The sequence below is a fragment of the Pteropus medius genome, unplaced genomic scaffold (assembly GCF_902729225.1).
Source record: "Pteropus medius unplaced genomic scaffold, Ma_sr-lr_union100, whole genome shotgun sequence".
NCBI classification, from domain to species: Eukaryota; Metazoa; Chordata; class Mammalia; order Chiroptera; family Pteropodidae; genus Pteropus; species Pteropus medius.
In genome coordinates, this window is record NW_024352786.1 from 7,486,950 (window position 1) to 7,513,477 (window position 26,528).

At 38.1% G+C, this 26,528-nt stretch overlaps 1 protein-coding gene and 1 pseudogene across 4 annotated transcripts in view; one reads left to right on the forward strand and one right to left on the reverse strand.

The window, feature by feature from the left end:
• Positions 1 to 3,016: 3,016 nt before the first annotated feature.
• ELOVL6 (ELOVL fatty acid elongase 6) overlaps positions 3,017 to 26,528 on the reverse strand; it is a 110,720-nt gene continuing 87,208 nt past the window's right edge. For all 4 annotated transcript variants that reach the window (XM_039848783.1, XM_039848782.1, XM_039848780.1 and 1 more), the window contains 2 exons: positions 12,352 to 12,503; positions 3,017 to 5,721 (listed from right to left, as the gene is read on the reverse strand). In XM_039848783.1, the coding sequence (XP_039704717.1) occupies positions 5,297 to 5,721; positions 12,352 to 12,503 (577 nt within the window). In that variant the 3' untranslated portion in view covers positions 3,017 to 5,296. The remainder of the gene's footprint in view (positions 5,722 to 12,351; positions 12,504 to 26,528) is intronic.
• Positions 17,413 to 17,532, forward strand: LOC120591390 (uncharacterized; annotated as a pseudogene).

Below are 26,528 nucleotides of genomic sequence, written 5' to 3' on the forward strand. Positions count from 1 at the left end.
GGCAAAATGCTTCCTAGTTCAGCGCTCAATATTAGAATTTTATTTATTTCAAAAGATTTGAATAGTGACAATGAAATCGAAATGAAGGAGATTACATTCAAATCTCATTCCTTCTACTTATGTGACATTTGATCAAATGAGCGGAGTTTCCTCATCTATAAAATGGGGATCCGACTTAGAATGTCTGCCCCACGAGGACTGCTCTGGTGAGCTAATACGTCTGGCAAACATAAATTGTAAGGTGTCACACCCATGATACAGCATTGAAGGGCAGGATACCTGTGGGATTGTGAGCAGTAGTATTGGGGATGATATCGTTTTTGGGCTCTGCTCCCTTCTGAGTATTTTTGCTCTCTGTGTCCTGGAAGCCCCCTTTGAATTGCCAAGAACAAGAGATAAAAGAAACTAGAAACATAGTTTATTCTTAAGTCAAAAGTTATGATTTTATTTTTAATTTAACATACCAGGAAAAAAATATTTCTTTTAATGTCATGAAGTAAGCACTTGAAAATAACAATTCCAACATTGCTGTAATCTGCTCTGTGAGGCTTATATGGATGGGCTTCTTTCTGAACATAGGCCCTAGGGTCCCCAAGAGGCTGAATCTTCCAGTGGTTTTCAAGTTGGCCACAAGCAATCTCCTGCCTGAACATGCCCAGATTGGCAGACCTGTCTGAAACCAGCATGCCTGGGCGGCTCTACTGGGCTGCTTCTGGAGTGTTCTTGATTTCTGTCCACTGGGATAAAAAATCTCAAGAGCCATCAAGTGTTGGGGAAAACAGCGTTTAAAAACCAGCATGAGTCAGGACCCCTCAATCCTCTCCTTAAATGGGCTGTAAATTTGGCTCGACTCTGATTGATGGGACCAGTTTCTTTAATTTAACCAGATGCTTCAGGAGCTTACCACATGTAGTTTTGGGTTTGGATTTCCAGTGAAGTGTATCTGATCTCAAGATTTTTGCCTGCTCAGAGCCTACACTTGGTGTGCTCCCATTGTCTGTCTCTTCAGTGCCAGAACTTGTTTATGCTCTTTTAAAAAAGCATAATTCAGGATGAAGGGAAGCCTGGGGATTTTTTCTCCTTGATGATTCAATAGACTTGTGAGTACTCTTCAATGCTCTGCATGGGTATACTTCATTGGCCTCTTTTGCCATATGGGGTCTGCCATATGGCTCTGGGATATTTAGAATTGGAGTCTGTCACACAACTGGCATTCAAGGAAATGGTATACCTGCACCAACACTTGTTTTGCTAAAGTATCGGGTACCAGCATACAGAGGCTGTTGGTTCACTGGAAAACTGGGACTTAACACTTTCTCCTGATTGTCAGCACAAAATAGAGTATCATTGCTTTATAAGCTCTCACTTTATTGTGGTGCATTCTTAGCAAAATCTTTTGATGGTAATGGGTCTGAGGCACAAAGAATCAAGTTTTGTATATAAATATAAAAGGAACAGAAGAATAACTTTAAAAAGCCGCAGGAGACAATGACTCACAGCATGGACATAAGCTCTATTATCATTCTGAACTGATAACGAAATATTATCTAAACAAAAAGAACGGACTACTGGAAAGTTTGGGGCTATCATCATGAAATTCTCAATTGTATTTTTCAGGCTGGAAACTTTTTCAGGGAAATATGTGTCCAAGAGACAGACATGGACCATGCACATACTACTCCAAGCACTGAACTCTGGGAGGCAAAGCCTATTTGACCGTTTCCACCCTCCTAACAACTCAACTCTCTTGAATCAGCATGTGGGAGCTGACTCAGTTGCGTGACACATATAGTTGCTGAGAAGATGCTGTTCTACCAGAATAAAGAAGATAGTAACCTGAGTGTGTTGTTTCTCTCAGGTAATTCAGCAGTCTGGGAATGAGGCCAGACTTCTGGAAGTCTACTCCAGTGTAATCGACTTCAGGTGATTTCTTACTCTGATGTGACAGGTTTTATGTCATCTGATTTTTAAAAAACTTCTGTGGGTCTCTTCCCTAGCAGTGTCCTTCCATTCTGCAAAACCCCACTCAAACGGAGTTCCTGACTCAGTCCAGAACTGTTAGCCAAGAGGTGAAGTGAAGGAGATGTGATCAATCTTTTCTTTCCCCCTAAGCAATGTATATCCATGTATTGTCCCTCCCCTAATTTTTGCAGTAGAGCGAGATTAGAAGGATGGGAATAAATTACCTGGAATCACCTCAATACATGATTCATTTGGTACTTTGGCCTGGCACTGGATATGAATAATATAGTAGTTGCTCTTTCCTCATTTGTAAAACTACAAGGTCCAGATAAAACCTCCTGCTCTATGAATAGAGTATTTCTCACTAGAATGTTTTTCATTGCAAACTCATAGACTTGGGTTGATGCTCAGCCCTAGTGAGTCAAATTACATGTACTTATATATGAAATAAAGAAATTTTTTTTTTCAGTGCAGGAACTTTTTTACCATACTGTTATTGGAAAGCAGTGGAAAATCTTCAATAGAAACATAACTGATTGCAGCATAGTGGGGCAGCTATAAAAACGTGTCTGCCCGAGTTTTCCTGGAATGTTAACTGAGAGCAGGATTATCTATGTGGCAGTCAATTCTCCAGTAGGTTTCAGATTTGCCATGAACTAGTGGTCCGGCCTTCCATCTTGATACAACTAAGCAGCTAAGCTGAGATGTTAAAATCATTGTACTGAAACTGTAATACCAGAATTTTGTTTTTTAAATGTTTTTCTCCTCCCATGATAAACATCAGAAATGCCTTTAGATATATTTAGCTTATTTAAAACTATTAGACATTCAACCTGTAAACAAAAATTCTAAATTATCTCACAAGTGAACACAAGTATGAACCTACATCAGAATGAAAGTACTTGGGTATCACTTAGAGTCTATTTAAGGTCTATGCTCACTTCCTTATTCTAACCTGCATTAAAGGATCGATGATAAATCAATGGATTAAATAATTAAATCAAATCAACCAGATGAGCTCCAACTGGTCCTTCAATTAAACTCAAGTCAGCTGTTATTTAACCTTTTCATTTTAATAATTCTGCTTATTTTCTGTTATAAGAAAAAAAGCTTATTGCACAGAATCATGTATTTTCAAAGTTCAAAATAACATTATTTGCATCCTAAGAATCTATTAGTTGTTATAGCAGGACCCATCTTTTCAGCTCATGTCAGATTTTGCCTTAATAACAATACATTCCTCCATCAATTGTTCCCCAACTATGAACCAATGTCAAGACATCATAGACTTCACAATAATTTAACACAGATGTAACAGCTTCCCTCCCTGCACACCCCCCGCCCCCACCCCTGGTCTGTCAGTCATGACTTGGTTTGCATGGATTCTTTGTTCACTGTTCAAACCATTCACACAGAATGGAATAAAACTTTATTCTTTTAAATTCCATACATAAATGAGATGCTGAGAAAGCCCTTGTCATTTCTGACAGAGAAGCAGAGCAGCTGTTTCATGAATGACAGCACAATTAAAGCTAAAATAATATAAAAATAATTTGAAAAATCCCTTTTACTGTAATCTCAAATAAAGCAAGAAAGATAAACGAGTTTCTTTTTCTGCTAGCCAGAAAATGTGTTTCTATTCATTGGGCTTTGAAGTTCAGTGTACCTCACATTTGTGTGCATACGTGTGGTTATACGCGTGTAATCTATGCAGTGTAGAAGCCCCTAATCTTTTCAACTAGTTTGTCTAATCATTAAGCTACTTAACCCATTAGAATACTATTATATCACATTGAACAACTTTACATAATTGCTTCTTTGAAATACTAAGAATGTTTACACATTTATTTGGCTTGTAAAGGACTGAAATATTACCAATAATAAATTATCTAGCTTTTTTTAAAAAGAATATGGCTCTTAATAAATTGATTTTCTGAGTTCCAGAGTGAAAGTTTCTTTAAAAAAATTTCTGAAGCTGACTTGAAGCGGAAGAATGTCTTCTGATTTGGCCAAAAATATGATGTGTATTTTATAACATTTAAATTTGAAGGATAAGTCTATGGGGGCCCTTTGTTGTCAACTGTTCCAGCCAAACTTCCCATAAAGTGTTTGGAGTATCTCCACTTGACCAGCAGAGGGCACTTTACACACCTCTGCATCGCTTAGGGAGCAAATGCAGATGATGCAGAAACACAGTGTTCACCCAATATCAGGAAGAGCCCTGCAGATTTTTTTTTTGAAATTCACAAAAATATAAAAAATATGGACTGTACCACAGGGTTTCGTGTAGAAAGTTATGAGTATGTGTGAAGTCAAATTAGGGAGGGGTATATATTGTATTGATCTTCGGCTCTCTTCTTTCCCCCATCTGTTCCCTTTCCCAGCTTAAGAATGGTATGGGGCTGAACATTTTTACATGTAGTACAGATTCCATTTTCAAACCATTCAGCTGAGGTTTATCTTTTCTATCCTGTATTCTGTACTCTTCCGTTCAAAAGCTTAGGGGACCTGAACCAAAGATAATGCTTCATATCTCATTTAAGAGTAGAAATTACAGTCAAATTATCAGAAATGCTCTGAGATGGAGCTGCCCCTTTTGACATTGAGCTGCATTATTTCCATCCTCCCAGGAAGAAGCTTGGAAAACTATTGTGCCCCATTTGGTTTTGGCAAACTCATAGCCTGAGGCTGTATTGTAAAGGGAAAAACAGCAGTCTTTCTTAGTCGAAATATAATTCTTTATGTCCATTTTCATAAGAGAGGATTAAGACATCTTTCTCAAGGGGACTACAATGAACTAACCTTTCTTACAAGGCTTTAATTTTTGCAAAAGCATTAATGTTCCAGATATACACCCTGTGTCTTTCATTTTTATCTATTCTATTGGCTCCAGTTTAGTTTCTAAAAAGATTAGAAAGGATTGTGTGCATGTGCTTGCACAGTTATTTGTTTTTGTTTTTAAAGTAAACTGTAATCCTTAGAGAAATACAACACTTAGTAAATACTTTTCATACCTTCACTGGCCTTCTATTTTTCTCTCTCTGCCTCTGGCTCACTTTTGCTCTCATTTTTCCTAAAGTTGACAGATAAAGAGGGAATGGAGTTTTCTAGCAGCAGTCCTTTGACATAGAGGTGCACTCAGCGAGGCCTTTCCCAAAAAAGATCATAAACTTACGGGGTTTAGTCAACCTAATTATCCCTAAGCTGCCTTAGGTTTTGTGTTTGCTCACGTGTTTTGTTTTAGCTGCACCATATGTGATTCCTTGTGCCATTTTCTTTTGTCTATTATTTTTCTTGATGACCCTGAGCTATGGCTTCCTCCTCAGTTCCAACACTATTCAGCCTTCATGGTTTTTCTCATCTTGCCGATGTAGGCCTCAAAGAAGAAGTGGCAGAAGAGCACAAGGTAGCTGAGGTACATGAGTGAGGACCAGAAGATGTTCTGAAAGTGAGAGTGACACTGGTCATGCTGCATCCAGGAGAAGACCAGGTAGTTAACGACACAGCCCATCAGCATCTGAGTGATCTGGGACAAGGTGATTAACATGGCAAACTTCTGGGAGACTCGGAAACCTGCTGCTCGCAAGGCATAGTAAGAGTACATCACGGCGTGCACGCCATAGTTCATAGTCATGAACCAACCACCCCCGGCGATCATGTCCTTATAGGAATACCAGGAGTACAGGAGCACAGTGATGTGGTGGTACCAGTGCAGGAAGATCAGCTTCTGCTTCCTCAGAATAATGAATATTGTATCTCCTAAAAGACAAATGAGGGAAAGACTGTACGTGAGTCCCTGGACTGTGACATAATATTTTATATTTTTGCACGAAAAGTAGATATCTTTAACTAGTCCTTGAGAGTGAGATGGACTGGGTTAGAAACCTGGACTGATATTTACTAGCTCTGTGACCTTGGGCTGGTTGCTTGTTCTCACTATTTTCCAGTTTCCTCATCTGTAAAATGGGGATAATAATAATACTTTGGAATTGTCTGAGGATTAAACAGGATAATCAACAGGCCCTTTTGGCACGTGGTAAGAACTCAATCAATGTTACTTTCAGAGAGGTGTTTTGCACAAACTTTTATTGATTATTGATCTGGAAGGGACATTAGTAACTAAGTTGCCTGATTTTCAACTGTACCATACATTTTAGGAAATATCACATGGAAGAGTCAAGTGACTTGTCTCACTCAGGTCAGTTATCAATCAAGAGAAGTAGATTAGAATTCAAGTGCCCAGCACAATATTCTTAGACCTCTCTGGAGCAATAAACTATTTTTCTTTGGTGCATTACAAAGAGTTCCCTTAAAAACATATCTATGTAAGCTCTCTGTAAAATGAGACACCTTGACATACATACGGCAGTTAGAAAAGTAAAATTTAAACAAAAGGCAAAACAGAAAAAGGGAACAAAAGTCATCTATCATATTTGGCTCAAGAGAGTAATAGGAATATTTTATCCCAATGAATCAAGTGATAAAAAACTGAGATTGACATATATTTTTTATGAAATTAAGTTTGAAAAAGTTCTCCAGAGCTATCAAAAATTTTACTAACATTATCTCCTTTAAGAAAAAGATTACTGTTTTTAAAGTAGGACTTTCATATTAAAAAAGCTAGAATTAGGCTCAGATAGGTTGATGTTATATATCTATAATCATTCTCTGAGAAGTCTAGGAATTCTGAAAACTATACTGTAGAATGCTTACATAAAAATGAATGAAGAAGAAATACACCCAGTTCCATTAATGAGTACAAAAAAAGAAAAAATGGGAAGAGACACTGGAATGTGGGACAGAAACAGGGTTTATGCAGGCAAATGCTTCATTCTCATTCTTATCTCTATGGTTCTTAGATATGGGAAAAACCAACTTCTTTCATAACTTTGGGTGAACTCGACTTCTTTTTGTATAGCAAGGAGAACTAGGTGGCCCCTCTTCTTATTCCGAAATTTAATTAAGTATAAAGGGAACTAGTATTTATCCTTGTCTTATCCCTCATACTTCAAGGGTCCCTAAAATATATGGCACAAGAGAAGGTCAAAGAATGCTGGACCTTGGAAAGACTTTTAATGTTCTGATGGCCATGGTTGGCATTATAAAGGTAGTGCTCCATTTCATTCAGGAGGAGATATTAATTTATTTCCCTACTGAATTATTAAACATTATTATTTCATATTTGCTTAGATTAGAAAAGTTGCCAGTTGTTGCATAAACCTATTAACAAAATTTTCTTTGAAGTCTTCTTCTCTCTTGTGAGATACCTGACATATTATTATGCCTATAAATGTCAGACAGGCTGATAATGATCAATGGTGATGGTAATTCTCATTTGTATACTTAAGGGACATTTGTATACTTAAGGATACTGTTAGGAGACCCGGGTCTACTTCTTAGTGTTAAACTGTGCTATTTTTGTGTGCCTGTCAAAGATCCACTATTTCTATGTAATTACTACTATGTGCCTCCCTTCCCTCTGTAGCTGATCATGTAAACGCAATAATTCCAGCCCACCTTTGTTCACAGTGGAAAGAAGAGAGAAATCTAAAGAATTGAGTGTTAAAAACAAATTTAGTCATTCATAATTGAGATACTTTTATGAGCCTTTAAGCAAGAACTAAAATATAAATCTCACACACACTGTAATAAGTCATTTGCCATAAAGTAATAAGCATTTTACCATTTTAAATTCTTATAGATTTAATTTTAACTCTATCATCACTTTTATATTAAAACTTTATTGTCTAAAGAATGATTTCATTGTGAGGAGATTAGTAGGAGACAAAAGGCAGACCTATTAGGATGGGCTAATGTGAATGGAAAGTGGAACCGGAATTAAAAATCGCTTTGCGTTTTTCCTGAGTGGCGGTCTCAGGTTGGAGTGTTTCCATTTAATGTGGGGAGATGGGGTGAAAGTCATGTCATGAGAGCTCCGAAATGGAATCACTTTGAATTCATTTAAGAATTTTTTTCAGAACAGAGATGCAGGATGGTAGATGGAGTAATCAAGATGATGAGTATCTTTCAATAATAACCCTGGAGCCTCTCATGAGTACTACTCCAATGTTGTATACCAAGGTTACTGTTCCCAAGGCCACTGACCTAAAAAATGGTAGTTTCTCTTGGGTGAGAGGAAACTGGTGGGGTTCCAGAAGGGCTCCCCAATACCTCCCATGGCTCTTTGGATATTGTGGCTAAGATGCAACAGTCAATGCCATTCTGGCAGTTACAATTTTTTTTTCCCTCTGGAAAACCACATACTACCACAGTCATGCCAAGCCATGGTACTTACTGGCTTGCCAAAAGCTACAATATCTTAGAGATGCAAAATAAAGATAGGAATTGTGTATGTGTGTGATGTTGGCCAACCAATCTTTATCAGCCAAAGGTCTGGGTGGCAGTATGGAAAAGATTTTGGTTAAGTATGGAAAAGATTTTGGCTAAGTATTTGGGACTTCTGACTTTTGAATGTTTCAGCCACATCACATATTTTAGCCATCCCTGGTTTGTGTTGTCTTTACAAAAGTTTCTCTAACATCGGGTTGAGCTACTTTCATTCAAGAGCCAGGCTGGAGGCAGGGCACAGTGTTTTCGTACCCAGTATGTCTTAAGCATTTGATATTCTCTAGGGCATGTGCATGGCCACCAAGAGTCACAGAGAGCCCACTGTGTGTGTGGTTTGTCACAGATTACTGCATTCTTCTTCGCAGAGTTAGCTGGAGTTCTGCTGAGTCAGAGTTTCAAAAATAAAGACAAGCTCAACTGAGCAAAGACCGAGACTCAGAGCAGATGTTTCCGAGTTTTAACAAAACCAAATCTCAGCAAGTTTTAATATAATTCAAACAGCAGGTGTTCCAGAATTTTGGCACACAGAGCAGGTTGGTGGTTCTCTTTCCTGCACTTGTTTTGTAGATTGTAGCCCTATAATTCACTGAAATGAGCTCATTGATTTCTGCTGAAACAGAACATTCTTCTAGCTATTAAGAGTTTAGTGAAGGGAGAATGGTGACATAGTGTTTAATGGGTAGAGAGTTTCAGTTGGGGAAGATGAAAAATGCTGGAAATGGATGGCGGTGATGATTGCACAATGCAAATGTTCTGAATGCCGCTAGCCCTGTATACTTAGAAATGGTAAATTTTATGTATATTTTGCCACGGCAAAAAATAAAAAATAAAAAAAAAAAAGTTTAGTGAAAACCGTAGGCATGTGGGGTTTTGGAGGAAATATAGTTTCAGTGTCGAACATGGAAGAACTGTTCTTTTTTCTCTCAAGGACTTTTCTTCCTGGTACGGACAAGGGAGTTGAGAATCTTATAGTAATAAAAAGCAGAACTTGGGACCTAAAAATAAGGAAAGTTCTAAACAATCCCAAAGGATACATCTTTCTTAATTAAATGGTAGCGACAATTTTTTTTCTAAGAGGAAAAAACTGGGTAAGAATTTAACTTTCAAAACAATCAAAAAGGCATCCAAGCAAATATGTTCACTAAATGAGGGCTGGGGCTGGTTGTCCCCAAGATACTCATTGGCACTGATTTTTGAATCTGTTTTGATTAAGCACTACCTTGGGAAGGCCGTTATCAAATGAGCTCCAGAATATTTGAAAAAAAAATAAATAAATAAGTCAGACTTTAAAATTGAAAAAGGGTACTCGGATCATGGAAATATCTGTATAATGGATCTGAAACTGTATGAAGAATTTGTGTCACTAACTAGCCTCATTGAAGAACTGTGTCAAGATTAGGATTTTATTGTCAATCCCATATTTTAACAGTGAGGGGATGGATCACTTTTTATCCAGCCTACAAACTACTGTGGTGAGTGAGGATTCTCTAGAAAAGGGGCTATCAAGCCAATGGCACAAGGGACTGGAGTCCAGCTCCTTCTGAGCTCAAGAGGGAAGACCTCATGTCTAATTATAATGTTTGCACTGGGGAGTAGGGTGTGGCAATCTCAGGCCTAGATTAAGTTAAGACAGGGAGATTAATCTGCAGCATTAAGATCAACACTAACAAGACAGAGGACAAGGGCATGAATACCTCAGAGGATGTACTGATAGTTCCTGTCTAGGAATCCTAACTCTGTATGCTGTCCTAAAACTTTTATTTCAATATGGGACAGAAGTCGTGAGGGCGGAGAGCACAGGTCTAGTCATGTCTTTGAAGGGAAGTGACCACTATAGATAGATAGCTTGGAGTAGCTCTTCAATAAATTATTCCTTCAAAAGGTGGAAGGGACGATTTTTATTCTCAAGTCCCTCAAATACAACAGGAGAAAACTCAGACCACAGATAAGTGGCCCTTGCAGGGTAAAGGCATTTCTAGAAACAAAGATTGAGGCTGCTCCTTTGTAGTTTGAGGCTTAAAGCCCAGATGCAGTGAGGCACCACTTCTGATTTTTTTTTTTAAAATGTTGAGAGTAATAAGGTGTAAATTATGAAAATGTTGAGAGATGGCATGTAGGAGGAGTCACGTGTTTCATGCATTTACTGCTTTCACACATCTGCAGCCAGTCTTTTATCAGAAAAGATAGGGGGACTCATAAGGATACTTATTATACAGCATAAATTAAAAGTCAGTGGGATATGATAATAATAACGTTATGAATTTATTTTAAAGAAAAATACTGCAAAACCCCAGGAGTAAAGAAGACATGCTCACATTCTCAGACCAACTCCAGTTTGAGACCATGTGATCTGACTCAAAAACTCTATCTAAGTAAAAAAAGACTCACTATGAAAAAAATATATCTGGCAAGACAATCTTTTATTTTATCTATAAATAAAAACATAAAATCAGAATAGTCTCATAGAATTTTAAAATTGCCCAAAATATAGCCACAGACTTTCAGGCACTGTCTATAGCTCCAGGTTTGAAAAATACTTCTTGGGCCCAACTCAGATATAAAAAATAGCCTTCTGGGGCCTGGTTCACAAAATTTGTATTATAAATTTCTTTTTAGATAAAGTAGCCATTCCATTCCAGTCCCTACTGAATGCCTAGCCCATGGTAGGTACTTAATATAAATGTATCAAATGAATAAATGAATGAATCCACACGAATGCATTTTACTCTAAGACTCCACAGGTTCTGCATGTGGGGATACACATATGACTGCGATCTAATTATTGTGGACTGTGTAGAGGACCCATCTTCATACCCCTACCCCTTACTTAAGGAAGGTTTTCAGAAAAAAGTTTTCTTCTGCTGCTCCTTCCTTGTCTTTGACCTGGGAAGACAATGGTCAAACCAACAGTTCAAACCAACCGGCAGCTGCTTGTAGGCAGCAGGTGTGCAGCACTCAGTGGAAAGTAAGTAGGTTGCTGACACATAGCACAGAGACCTCGTATCCTTTGTGAATAGATACAAGATATGAACTAGGGACACCTTACAGAAAGATTTGTTACTATCTTAGAGTGTAGGTAGCTTATAATGAAATTATAACCTCTAACCCCATTTTTTTGAGAAAAATGGAAGCGGGAACACAATCTATAAACAAACAAATATTTATAACTTAATACACACAATTCTCGATTTTAGATAAAAAATTAAGAAACCCAGAGGAAGGCTAGGTTTTCCCTATGGATATATACCAGTTTGTGAGACAGTGGCCAGCACTGCTCATGGATGACCTCAGAGCTTATCATCACCAGCAGATCCTTTTCTCTGGCAATAAAGATGTTTTCCAGGGGAATTGTGCCCATGTCAAATCATTGCCAGCTAATTTTTCAGTGTTTCTGCGAACTTGTGCCACAGTTATAGTCAAGTTCATCAGAGTTGAAGGGAAAACCTTAGAAATCTACAAATATAGCCAGTTAGTTTAAAAATTAGTTTCTAGAAAGTGAACTACATTCTTCTTCTCCAAGGCCTGTCCCTTTGATGATTAAAATCAAACAATACCAGAAACCAACCCTTAGCATTTGTTAACCATAATACCCAAATGAAAAGCTTAATTTCCTAGTCTGAATCCTAACTCCAGAGATGGAAGAATGCTTTGATATGGGACTTGGAAATAGTCATATTGCTAATTTTCCTCATATTCTAATATTAGCTGAGCTGCTCATGGGCCTGAGAGAAAGGGCTGTGTGTATTTTACAACCCCCTGAAATGCATATTCAGCAGTGCTTGAAAATTTGCATGTTTTATGCAAACTATATTGCTCTTCATATACACAATGTACAATTATTTAAAAGGAGGGATGGAAGGAAGGGAGAAAAAGATAGTAGTAGTCAAGAACTCAAATCTATTAATTGTAACTTTCCTGCAACCAATAAAACAGGACCTTCAAATTACGTTTTTCTGTGTGTGTTTTTAAATGCTGTAGCTATGTAGCTACAAAGGGGGAGTGGGAAGGGGAGGGGAACGTGGAAGGAGACAAGACACTCACCTAGTTCGGGTGCTTTGCTTAGCACAAATGCATAAGCCCAGAATTTGGTGATAGGTCCATTGTAAAAACTCTGGTCACAAACTGACTGCTTCAGGCCTTTGGTCATCAAAATGTACACCATATAAGCACCAGTTCGAAGAGCACCAAATATACTTCACAATGAAAAGAGAAAAGAAACAACATTTAGGAAAATAATTTTGCTTCTGACATTAACCATACTTAGAAGACTCTGCCATTGGCAGTGAATCGGCACAGATGAATCAGAATAATTTGCATTTACCCAGAAGCATCTTAAAATGTTCTGTGAACAAGAATAAACATAATACCACTTATTCTTCCTCAGTGTTCCCAAAAGAGGTCATGGGAAAGGAATGAATCCAAGGCAAGACCTCATGAAGAACTCTGGTGGTGTCTGTGTTTCAGCTTGAGAACTATACTTTGAGAATAAGACAGAGTTGGCTGAAAATTCTGGGAATTATCTCAGTTTTGTCCTATGTCCAATTATTCTCCATGTCCCCCGGCTCTATTTCTGGAATATCTCTGTTTATTTGTTTCAGCCAACTCCTCCTCAGGCCTTCATGGCCTCTCCTAGGCGTCCTACAGAAGCCTCTAAACAATTGTCTTTGGTTATGCCTTTCTACTTTAATCCATCTTTCTTACAGAAGCCAGAAGCAGCTTCTTTCAAGGCTTAGCTTTACTGTCATTTCGTCCAGGAAGTCCATCCAGGCTCACTGTTTTGAGCTCCTCCAAACCATGTGCTAACACTGCCTAAGTACTGTTCTTCAATGCCTGGTCACGTGTCTGCCACCAGATAGGCGCAGGTACTCAAGGATGGCTGAAAGGGTGAAAGATCGTTGAGAAATAAACTGACATGAAATTATTACCAAGGAACTGACAAGGAAGGTGGAGAGCTCTGGAATGTGTTGAGCTCACTGATGTAACCTCAAGTGTGACAGGACTTGGCAACTGTAATGAGTGGCCTTCACCGTGAAGTAAATTCCTTAGGCGTATGTGTTTGCCCACTTTTTTTTCTGGCAGCATGTCCTCATAGGTTTTAGAAATCACTTAAGAGATACACTAGTGAACAACTATCGAAATGATGAGCAGCCTCACCAAATTAGGAAATAGGAGCTTTTGTTTCTCTTCAGAGGCACCATCTTTTAGTTAAAATGTCTTAGAGCTGTTCCAGAACAAGTCATTTTACTAGGCTACCCTGTCCATAAACATGCATCCACCACTAGAACTAAAAGTAAACTTTGCATAGAACCAAGGTAATGAAGTTGATTTCCTAGCAACTGTCTATTAAGTTGGGGCTTTGTTAAGTAGCTTCTCTAATGACATATATCTTACATTAAATGAAGTTACTCTTTCCAACATGCTTAATGACCCTGCATAGGATTATGGGTGTCACTGCATAGTTGTAGATCTTATTTAATCCTGCAGTGGCTTCCTACTGCACTTCAAGGCTTTAATTTTTAATGGTCCCTCTCTCCAGCAGCTCTGCCCCTACCTCCTACGGTTCTTTTCCTGCTCCCTGTGAGCCAATCATTTTAGCACTGTCACATCTGATCAGTTTTCTGTCTCAGGATCTCTGCATATACTTCCTCCTCTCAGGGAGTGTTCCTCCCGTGTTGACTCCAAGGCTGTCTCCTTCTCCCTTCCTTATCTTAAAGAAATGTCTCCTCCTGATAGAATGGCCTAAGTCTTTTCAGTCAACAATCTGTCATAATTTGGGAATAGGGAGTTGAATCATTGGCGAAATCAGGTAATGGAGATTTTTCTGTCTTATCTGAATTTATTTTTTATGTTTTATATTTACCTCACCAGATAATGGCTAAATTTTAACATGAAACCACCAGATTAAGGTTATGAGCATTTAGGGCACTTTAATTCCCCACTGTGGAAGGTAGCATGGAAGTGTGAACGTGGCATCTCCACCAAGCATATATAGCTGGCATGGTTGGCTGCTTGTTCAAGAGCCAAAGTCTCTTCCTCCTTCTCCATATTAAAAGAATTCTGATTTAGTTCTGGTTCTCCCAACACCTTCCCAAGGAAGGTAAACTCATCTTCAATTTAGGAGTAAATCTTAATCGCCTAATCAAATTTTAGTAATCCCATTTCCCTTACAATGATTTGTGATGGTAGACACTGACCCAAGACTTCTTGTTGAGATAAAGCTTCCTTACAGTATAAGCCATTTAGAGTTCTATTTCTTATTATTTGCAGCCCAAAGTGAGACACAAGGCACAAGATTTGATATTCAATAGACTTTTGAACACTAGTTAACATTTGAACACTAGACACTAGACAACATTTTGTGGCTATTGAATGCATCTAGTTGTAGAAATGGCTGGTGATAGTACATCTACTTAGTATATCACTTACCTGCTTTTCAGAGACCAGTGGGAGATATGTCAATGACTTTTATACACAGAAAAAGAAACACACAAATGACACACGTTCAATATGTATCAGTCTCCTCTCATTAGCCCCAGATCAATGATTTTTCTGAACCATCAGTACAGTTTACAGAGCATGCCTCTCCCTGTTCACTGCAGCCCACCATACCCAGGAAGCAGAGCCCTTCCCTCTACTACGTTTTGCTGCTAAGCCGCATGTTTCACACACGATCAGAGTAAATCCAAGAAAAGTACTTTTGGAATAGTTACTATTTTTTCATCTTCTTCAGTCACAAAAATCATTGTTCTTTAGCTATACCCAATTTCTTAAGTATTGGCACAGTTTAACTTATTCTTTCAATTGTTAGAGATTTATTGGCACTGTCCTAGATGCTCAGGTGACAAGAATCAATAAGCCAACTCTGCTGTTGGTGGTAGTGGTAGTCCTGGAAGACTTCAGAGGAAGTGCCATTTAAGTTAGGGACAAATAGGTATTCAACTGTGAGGGTTAGGGTGTGAGGAGGTCTTTCTGAGCATCGTAGACTAGGTATCGTGGTGACTCACAATATTGCTGTCAATAAGAATATAGCACATATCATTGTCCCATATCTGGACATAAGCTTCACTCCCTCAATTCTGAACAATAAAGCTGACTCAGAACAGAAGATAGTGTATTTCTCAGGGAAACTGTCAGTGCCAGCCATTGACCCTATGTGTCTTCTTTGGGCAAAGGCGCTTTGTTGGGATGTGACAATGCTACTGCTGGGAAAAGCCATCGGTGAGCTGCATGGCCAATGGAATAATTGTTATTTGTGGGAAGTCAGTAGCTCTGTCCCTTGCACATCTCAGCCACTGCACACTTTGGAACCTTGTGGCTTTTTATTATAACTGAGTGCAGGGCCCTTAGACTGTGATGCCTTACCAAAATGTACTTTAAGGGCTGGGGGTGGGGTGGGGCAGGGTGACTTGTTTTTCCTCCTTAAGTTATATCATCTTGAGAGACACTGTGATGCAAGAGACAAATATGCAGCTTACGTCCTGCTACCCCCAGTCCGTCCTTATACTCATGGCAATACTCGTGGCTAATCAATCCTGACACTCTTTTTGGCCATGCCTGGATACAGCATTGAAGTTCTTGACCACTTTAAGCCACTACCAATAAAATAGAGCTGCAAATGCCAATCACGGTGTGCTCGCTTACTAGTTTCATAAATGGGCAAATTACTTAACCTCTCTTAGTCTTTCTTCACCTCAAATGATAATCATATCTAACTTGCAAATTACTTCTATAAATTTTGCAAGACAATATTATGTAAGTATTTAATTAGCATAGAGCCTCCAATATATAGGTGCTGAATATAAGTTATTAATATTTTATTACTATTTGTTGTCATTACTATTGCTTCTTTACTTGGTCTATCCTTCAGTGCTGATAGTCACTTTACCTTTCTCATCTCCTTGTGTCAGGCAGGAGAGGTAAAAGCTAATCAACCCTACTTAAAAGCCTAGGAAACTGATACACAGAGAATTTGATTTCACTGAAGATTATTCATGTCATTAAGTGTTTTATTGTTAAATGTTTTATTTCATGAGCCAATTTTTCACAAAATAAGTGACAGCTACCAAAAGTTCATAATAGGATATGAAATGAGTATTTTCCATAGAACGTCTTGAAGGAGAGACTGTATAAAAAAGATCTGGTTCATATGAAATTTATCTTTCAGTCAGATGATAAAGATTATTCTAATTCTAGGGGCTCAAAGAGGCTGAGTCTGGGCCATTATATTTAATGAGGGCAGATGACTACTCTATCATATGCATTTTGTCAGTTGTAAGGTCACACCAGCATCCTTCTTTTTTGAAAAAATGTGTCATTTTTCTTGTCAAAGCCTAGTTTCGATGGTAACAGTTAATGGAATAGGAGAGAGCTCAGTAAAGGGAACAGTGGATGTCTCTGCCCGCCTTCAGCTACGTTAGGCACCACGCAGCAAGACGGTCTGAAGTAAACCAAGGCCTTGAGTAGCCGAGCTGCTTCTTCTCAAATTAATGTTCTGGATTTCTGGTCTAGATGAAGACTGTTTTTTCATCATTAGCTATTTGCCATGCCATGTATGTACTCAAAGAGGTGCCAACAATGCACACTGAACTGTTAGTTGTGATATTCTGGGGATGGGGGAGGGAAACTTCTAGTTTGTACTATATACATTTCTGCACTGTTTGACTATTGTAAAGTAAGTATGTATTAGATTGACAATTCAAAAAATATGTATTTTAATAGGTGACTAGCTACAGTTGATAGATAATAAACAATCACAACAACGCCTGCATGCAAGGCTTTACCACACTGGTACTGGGACGGGTGGAAGAAACGGAGCCATTTATTAAATCAACACTTATGTCATCAATATCCACCAAGTGTCAGATATCATAGAACTCATTGGGGCAGGGAGAGAATCTCTACAGTTGACTGCAGAAGACAATAAACATGTAAATAAGCAAATGTAAATATATAATATAAATAAATTCAAATTCTGACACATATGATTCATGGTGGTGACAGATTACTGGGAGAACATTTGTGTGTTTAAGGCTGGGAGTCTCCTTTCAACACACCATGTGCTACACAGATGTTGGGAGACCTAGAGTAAAAGTCTGCAAAAGAGTCTACGGCCATGCCACCCTGAACAAGCCCGATCCCGTCTGATCTCGGAAGCTAAGCAGGGTTGGGCCTGGTTAGTACTTGGATGGGAGACCACCTAGGAAGACCAGGTTATTTTTTACACTGTAGACGTAAAAATAAAAAATAAGGGATTGTAAGGGACTGTAAGCTGATGAGATCCTTGCAATCTGTGAGGTCAATCGAGGGTTGCCTCTCTTAAAAAAAAAAAAAAGTCTGTCTGGTAAACAAGTTCTCACTTTCAGGTGGTAGTCACTCCTCCCCCCGCCCCCTCCTTTTACAGGTATAACTATTGGAAGCCTATGAGAGACATGGCTACTTTCCTTTCAAGCCCAGGCTCTTACCATGAGGTCTGACCATTTATCAACTTCAGAAAAGGTTGAAGGACTGTATTCTAGCTTTCCAATTTTATGGCCATCTGGAAGTCAAAGTGGAATATCTCAGTAACGACTATAAGATTTCTAGAATTCTGCCTTGGAAATAAAGAGTCTTAGGTATAAACCATCCATAATACTTTCAATTATTTTAATATGAACACCAATGGTTGATAAAACTGCTTTTACGTTGTTCTTTTATTGGCCCTCAATTTAAATGCGAGGTATTTTGGAATCAAAACCAAGTCTTCCGAAGAATCTTTCGTCTAAAGTACCAACCACTCCAAGCCCCCAACCCTGCTAACTCAATAACCAACGGCGCTATTAGTTACTTCCAGGACTGGACAATTAAATTGTTTTATTACACTTATATCCTCTAAATAGAAAAACAAAAACAAAAGTTGTGAGATTTTGTCAGTTGTTAAGATATGGCAACACCTGATCCAACAGTAGCAACTCTTAATAAACGTAGGCGAGGTCACTGATTTTTCTGGTAACAAAACTTGAACTGCCATTTGTTTTAGACTTTGACAGTTTCCAGAGTAGGAAGAATAGGCAACAATCCCAGAACAGGTTAAACAAATTAAACGAGACCCCAAAAACCCACTCTAATGCCTCTAGACTAGGATTACAGTGTTTGCAATACCAAATAATGCATCTCCACGCCAGTATCACATCTCTACAGAGTGTGACCCAACTTCTAAAACATTTTCGCACCTAATGGCAGGCATCTTTAATAGATAATGTCTACTTTAATTTGGCCTAGTATCTGGCCTTTGCCAAAAACACATTTTTAATAATAATAATATGACGAATAATCAAAGTGTGGATTTTTCTGTCCTATAAATCAGCATTTAAATGGGGAAATAGATTGTAGTAATCTGGTAATTTACTTCCTCTATTCTTCCACTAACAATTCAGAGTGTTCAATTTCACATTCCCTGACAAACAGAAGGTGGGCGTGTACTGTGACTGCTCTCTCCACTCACCACCAATCACCTTGGTAAGTCAGAAAACTTCAGTCTAAAATAGATGTTCTTATTGAATGTTTGGTAAAATGGGTTGGCTTCGATTCACTTTCTGATGCATCAGTTTATTCTCTTAACTTGTGTGGTCACCCTGACTCTCAGACCGTGCAATGCCAGCTTCAATTTTGGCCCACAAGTACTTGACTCCATGCAAGTATTATGGTTATTTCACATTAAAATAACTTTATGGAGTTCTGATATTATGAAACTTGATTCTCACACCTTCATGGCACAGTGTTACCCTGGTCATATAAATAAAAAAATAGGCATGGAGAGAGAGGTCAGGGGACTGGCTCTTGGACACAGTTACTAAGTTCTTCTGATTATAGCTCTAGTGCTTTGCCTTTCATCCAGTGCTGAGCCCGAACTGTCACCAGGCTTTCATTTAGAATAGTGGTTTTCAACCTGACTAGATATACAACCACCAAGAAGCATTAAAATAATTCCATTGCCTAGGACCCATCTCATAGCATTTGACTCAGAACCTCACGTGTGTAAGAAATCTATGGGTCCTAGTTCTGCGTTAGGGACACCCTGGAGACTTCACCCTCTAAGATGCTTTCCTGCTGTCCTCCCCTTCCCCCCATCTCCATGAATCTTTGGATGAAGTTGTTCAGGTAATTGAAGAATGTTTCCTGTCTATGCATCACTGCTGTCCTAGATGAGAACCCTTGTTCCTGAATTTTAAGTCAGAGTTCTGCTAAATTTTACAAAATTAATTTCTTCTAGTGGGTGTGCTTTCTTCCTTTTCCTTATCTTCTTTATTCAATCACTGATGGGATGCCATCTAGTACATTCCTGGGCCAGTGGAGACTTGTCCATGACTAAGGCATTATTGGCTTTCGACTATCTATGGAAAGAACAATGTGCTGGTTTCTGAACTTCTATAATGAGAAGAAAGACATAAAGTACTATCATTAGTAACCCCAATTAAATGTTGCAGAAAATCAAAATAGGGGAGTGGTAGGAACTGAAAAGCACCTGAAAATAAATATGGGCAATAGTAAAGATTAATGTTGAAGCCAAAAAACTCACCAGGATCATAAAAGTGGTTAGTCATCTTGTCTCGACAGAAAACTTTGTTCCTTTGAGAAAACTTTTAATATCTTTTGAAATATTACCAAATTATTAGGACAGCGACGATTCCAGGGCAATTCCAGGGCAACTTAGCTAAGACTGTACAGTGGAATTAATAGGACAATGCTATTAGTCTTGTCCTATTAATTCCACTGTACAGTCTTAACTAAGTTTCACAGCTGTAGGAAGGAAAAACTTTTTTTCCCTCCTGAGAGCTGATTAATAAAAATTTCATTGGGAGACTACCTGAATCATGATATATAACATTATCTGTATAAACAGCCTCTCCCCAACCCAATCCAACCAACCAACCAAAAAACAAAGCAAAATAAAATAAAAAGAGAAAAAATAAAAAGGGAAGGAGAGAGGGAGGAAGAAAGGGGAAAAAGTCATTACGAATCTCAGTTTTCCACATCCTTCCATTTGGGGCTAGCAACGTCCTTTAGGATTCCAGCCCTAAACTTTTTTGGGCTCATATTATACAAAAAGGAGGAAACATAGTCATAAATTTCTGCTCTTCATATGCCCTTTAGGCTTATTAACCTAAAAATCCATTAGATAAACTTTTGCAACCTTTTAAAGAAGCACATTGTTATTTTTTCTGAAATTTTCATAGCTGTTCACAGTAAGTGAATTATTATAATCATAAGACATACCAAAGAAAGTAAATCTGAACAATATTCATTTCACAAATATTAAGTATAAATGCCTACTCGGTGATAGGCCCGGGGCCATATATCGTTCCTATTAAAAACAGTTTATTTTTTAAAGAGATCACTCAAATACTACCACTCAAAAGAGATGGTAGAAAAAGAAAAGATATTCCTTCCTAAATCATATTTTTTGTTAATGGTTTTTAAAGATAGAGATGAGACAGACCTCCAGGGACATTTCTTGGGGATTTCCCAAAGAATTACAGGGCCTCTGGCAGGTGAACTTTATGATGTGGTAAGTGGAGAGTCAGTCTCCCCATTATCCAGGTCCTTTGCATCTGAAGTACAGTAGTTCTCAAATGAGATCAGTTCACCACCACCACCACCATCATCATGAAATTAGAGCGAAGGACAGACAGATAGCTATCTTGACTGAAGTCCTCCCATGATAGCTATTGACTTGCTAGAGAGTGCCTGACTCCGTAGCTGACCAGAGATCTCAGAACACTGAGTCTGCAGGCAAAAAAGTGGCAGCTGTAAAAATCTTTTGTAGTGTTATTCCTAGAAATCATTGAGAATTTATCGTCCAGGTGAAACTCAATATTAAGCTCTTCTACTGCAAAGTGTTCATAGATGGTGCTCAGATGGGTCACACTTCAAATGTGTCACACTGGCAGTGGATGGCAGTGACTATGTCACAGAGTTCATCTGCTCCTCAAAAAAAAAAAAAAAAAAAAAATTCCTAACAAAAACCCCTAGCAACACTTGCAATCTCTGAACTTGTAGCCAATTCAGATTTCCCTATCTTAAAATCACCAAGATGCCAGCTTGGCTATCCTGACATTTGTGAATATCCTTCATTTCAAGAACTTCTTTTTGCTCAAAGGAAACCTAAGAATTTTCTCTCTCCTGCACCTCAATGCCCAAATCGAAGCTTCCCATAGTCCTGTATAATGAGGCAACAGGAACTCATTGCCCCACTTTAATCACAAAATGATTCCGAAAACAAAAATCATAGCATTGATAAGCACATTTTTAATACATTTATGTATACCAGGTCTAATTAAAGAAAAGAAATTCACTCTTTTTAAAATTCTTCATTAGATCTTGGCTTGCTTCCTGTTTCCATTTTTGTTTGTTTTTGAATAGAGAATTCAAACAGGACAACTTTCTTATCTACTAGCAGCAAAAAGTGGAGATGACCGAAATGACTGCCTTTAATTACTGTGTGTATAGATATATAATTTCATCTATCTTGACCCGATTAAACCAGGCAAGCACATCCCTCAGTAAGACTATTTCAGTAGAAAGGACTTAATAAGATGTTAATCATTAATAAAATATACGCTATCCGTTGAAATAATACATGTGAAAATATTTCCAGTAACTAAGGTATCCTCCAGAAGTTTAAGGTATTATCACAGAGGCAGTCTGGTGTTAGGCAAAGAAAATTTGGCAGCTAGATTCCTAATCCTGTCTCCTTCACTTAGCGAGTGCTTTCGGGCATGTTTCATAACTCTTCTCACTCACTTTGTAAAATGGAGACAGCATTGTCTAATATTCTGCCTACATTACAGGTTGTCATGAGGATCACATAAAATGATGAATGTCAAAATTATTCACTTGACAACATTATTGATACCACCACAATCTCTCTTTTACCAACAAATCTTTTCCTGACTACATCATTTTCATTTATAATACAAATTTCTGTCTAAGCAAACATACTCATAGTAACTGTAGTCTGTGAATTTTAAGAGCTAGGAACATGCTTAAACTCTACCTGTTTTGCTTATTTTTGTGCTTCTCTTTCTTCCTCACATAGAAAATTTTAAGGTCAATTAGTTCGATTTTGATGACAACATTCCGGTAACTTTCAAGAAGACATCTATATATACATTTGTCTCAGTAAGAAATCATATCTGACTACTAACAGATTAACAACTGAAAACAACAATGTCAACCACAAAAATACAGAAGCATTAAAGCCCATTCAATCACTTCGTTGGGACCAAAAGTTCATGGAAATATTTCCATCGCTTATATTTCCACACCACATGTGCTACCAAGTTCACAAGAGCTGAGAGTTAGTAGACTTTGTACTTGCTCTGGCCTGGCATTCTCGTAGGATAAGATTGACAGAATTACCTTGGACTCTATGCACTTATGAATAATAAGAATTCGATGGGTATTTTTGTTCTAAGACAGTTAGGACTATGAGTAGAATTGGATAATAAAAACAAGGTTTCAAAAAGTCTGGAGACCTTGCTTTCTATTCATGCCCAGGCTATTCAACTTTCCAAAATGGCCTCATCATGCATAGCTCAACCTTCCAGGCCTCTATAAATTTCTTCAGGGGAGAACATCTTCTCGCTTCATTATCAAATGTGAGTGTGTTGAGTACTCCCTCCACCCTCAGCCCCTGACTTCCCAGCCATTCTATTAAAGAGGATGGGGCCCTTGAGGTTTTAGGGCTTTTCTCTTTTCTAGAGGAGAAAATAGTTTCCATCTGATGACTGAGAGCGGAGATGAAAAGATATAGTCTAGAACACAAGTGGAAGTTAGTTGGTTTGTGTTTGGCCTTTCTGAGTTCACCTTCTAGCCTCCTCCTTTGTCCTGGTCCCTTTTCTTTGCCATTATCCACAGCCCTCAAAACTTTGGGTTTCTAAACACAGAGTCTTCTGCTTCTCCATCTCTTCAGAAAATTTCCATAATTTCTCAATTAGACATCAGAAGACAAACACAATCGAAGGAAGAATGACTGAAACTCCTTTACTCTTCCTGGAGTGTTAGGTAAATTTTCAACTGACAGAACTGTAGATAATCTTGGCCTCTAAAGAATTCCGGACAGAGAAGGGCCGGGAGTTTTTAATCATTCATTCATTCATTCATTCATTCATTCAACCAATTATTTCCTATGTGTTTTATATGTGCCAGGAGCTATTTTGGGTGGAGAGGCCTAAAAGTTTAGGACCTGGAGAACTGTAGAAAGAATGTGGGTGAGACATTAGGTAATGGGGATATAGATAGGTCTTATATTTCTTGCAGCTTGGTTTTAAGCAGGGAGAGAGGTGCTATGTTAGGAAATTAATAATATATGAGATGATGATAAGGAGGAGAGGGAGTGCTGGGTGCGGATGAGGCTTGCTGTTTTATACATGTCATATCAGAAACGTGATGACATCTGAGCAAAGACCTGAAGGAAGTGATGGTGTGAACCCTGTGATTGTTCCCCATCCCATTGCCCTGGCCTCTACTGGATCCCTATCTAGGTCAAGTTGTGCCCTATTCTTTTGTTTCTTGGAGCTTGAACTGCAACTGACCCACTAAGTCCCTTATGCAATCAAAAACTTTATGTCTATGAGTTCTGTCTCCAGAGTAGAGTAAAATCAGAGAAGTAGACTCAAGCCCAAATCTTATATTGTCGCATCTTTATTACTTTGGGAACAAATTTACCTAAACCAAGAAAGTACTAGAAGGGCCTTAGATGTTTTCTTGTCCAAACTCCTATATTCTGAGCAATCACGCCAGTAACAACAAATATGTGGATTTCCCAATTAACGACTTCTAAAATATTGGAACCAAAGACAAATCAAAAAGTCCAAACATAGGTGACATGTGACTTTGGTAAAAATGTTAAAATGACCTCTTGAAATAAATCAAAGTTTCCAACAATAAAGAGATAATAGAATGAAACCCAACTCGATCAAAATTCTTCCAGACATGGCGGTGCTGCATGAAAGTACTGCGGCATAGAGATAGCAATATGGACTAAGTGGAGCAGAAAACTCAGCACCAGTATCACACAGTCAGAGCCAGCAGCAGCACTGGAAAGAGCTGAAGAAATTGCCTGATAATGGCTCAGCACCTGAAACTATAAATTGAATCTATTTATAAGTAAAGATGAAGAATTAGTGACGATCACTGAAGAAAAGAGAAATGAACATTAGTACAAATGTCGGAGACAAGAATGCTATGAATCACGAGAATATGAAGATGAAATCAGAATGCTTCTCTGTAATTTATTGTATGTGACTATATACAATAAGCTGTATAAAGGTTTCATTACAGAATATAATGAATTCAACCACTATCCACTCACCTCTTTAGCAGCTCCACAGAAATCTCAAATTAAGAAACCCTTCAGGTATTGTTATATGTAAATTTTTGAACTAGCAAGCCTTACTTGAGAATTGAGACAAGAATCCAGTACCCAATATGAGCAAAATCAGAGAGCACAGATATCCCTTTAGATATTTCTGATTTCATCAGATTGTTTCTATCTGGGTTTATTCATTTAAAAAATGTATTCTAGCTCTGGCTACCATCTTATCCTTCACAGTATGGATGTTCCTGTGACCCGCTGACAAATGCACAACTGCAGTAGGAAAAAAAGATGTTTTCTGAGACTTAATCCATCCAAACAGTTGGTTTTATTTCAAAAGTAGAAACTATTAAGCCACCCACCAGAACTGCTACAGTTAAGAAAAACTGACAATACCAAGTGACGATGGGGAGCAACCGGAATTTTCATATGTTGTTAGTAGGAGTGTAATTTGGTACAAACCCCTCAGAAAACTGTTTGGCAGAATCTAGTAAAGCTAAACCCTCCGACTGAGCCCTTCCTCTCCTAAGACACCCACATAATGTGCCCTAAAAAAACAGGTATAAAAATGTTCACCTCAGCACTATTTATATCTCCAAAGAAGAAACAACCCAAAGATCTACCTAGAATAGAATGAAATAAACTATATAAACAAAGTATTATACAGGAATGAGGACAAAGGAACTACCACTACATGCAAAAACATGGCCGAATATAATGCTGAACGAATGAATTCAGACACACAACAGTATATATTGTATGGTTCTGTTCATATGAAGTTCAAATACAGGCAAAATTAATCCTCATCAGAGTCAGAGTAGTAGTGACCTTGGGGGAGATAATAATTGGGAAGGGACACAGAGAGAAGCTTCTGTTGGTGATGTTCTATAGCTTGATCTGGGTGGGGATTACATGAGTGAGTTCACTTTGTTAAAAATCATTGAGCTCTAAACTTAGGATTTGTGGATTTTTCTGTATATATAATATACTGCAAATAAAAAAAGTTTACCAAAAAAATTCTGTCTACTAGGTGCTAAGTTTTTTTTGGGCAGAAGTATTTTTTCTTTCCTTTAAGTTCAAGGGATTAAAAAAAGAGGAAAAGACAAGGAACCTATTGTTATGGAGCCAATATTCTAGTGTGTGTCAGGGAGACAAATACATAAAAAAATAGCTTAAAAATCAAACTGGGTGAGGTGATAATGGCTAGAGATGTGGAACAGGAAGATCTGCTGAGGTCAGAGCAGGCTCCTCAGGTGACATGTGCGCTGATGAGAATGAGCCAGTCCAGCCAAGACCTGGAGAAGAGCATACCAGGCAGAGCGATAGACAACTGCACGGCAGGACTGAGCTGGGCATGAGTGAAGGCTGAGGCAGGGAGGTTGGCAATAACCAGGGCTGGTGTCAAGTGATGGGCTGTGGGCAAGGACTAGATCTTGTAGGACCTGTGAGAATTTTATATGCTATTGTGGTAGTAATATTATTAGTTAATAATAAATAATCGTAAAATTTTATTCTAATTGCAGTGTACAGGCGTTGCTGAATTTTAAGCAGGGGAGTGACATGTGATTTATGTTTTTAATAATTCAGGCTGCCATGTGGAGAATAGACTGTAATATAATAAGATATGGTATAATAATTAACACTAATAGTTAATAATATACAATTATGGTTAATGTATAATTATTAATTATATTAAACAATGATAATAATTTATCATTCTATGGTATAAGAAATCCACTAGGGAAGCTATCTATAAGGATATTCTATCCTTCATTTCCAAATGAGAGATGACAGTGGCTGATACATGGTAACAGTAGACATGAACAGAAAGAAGTAGACAGAGCTTGTGTTTATTTGGGCAGTG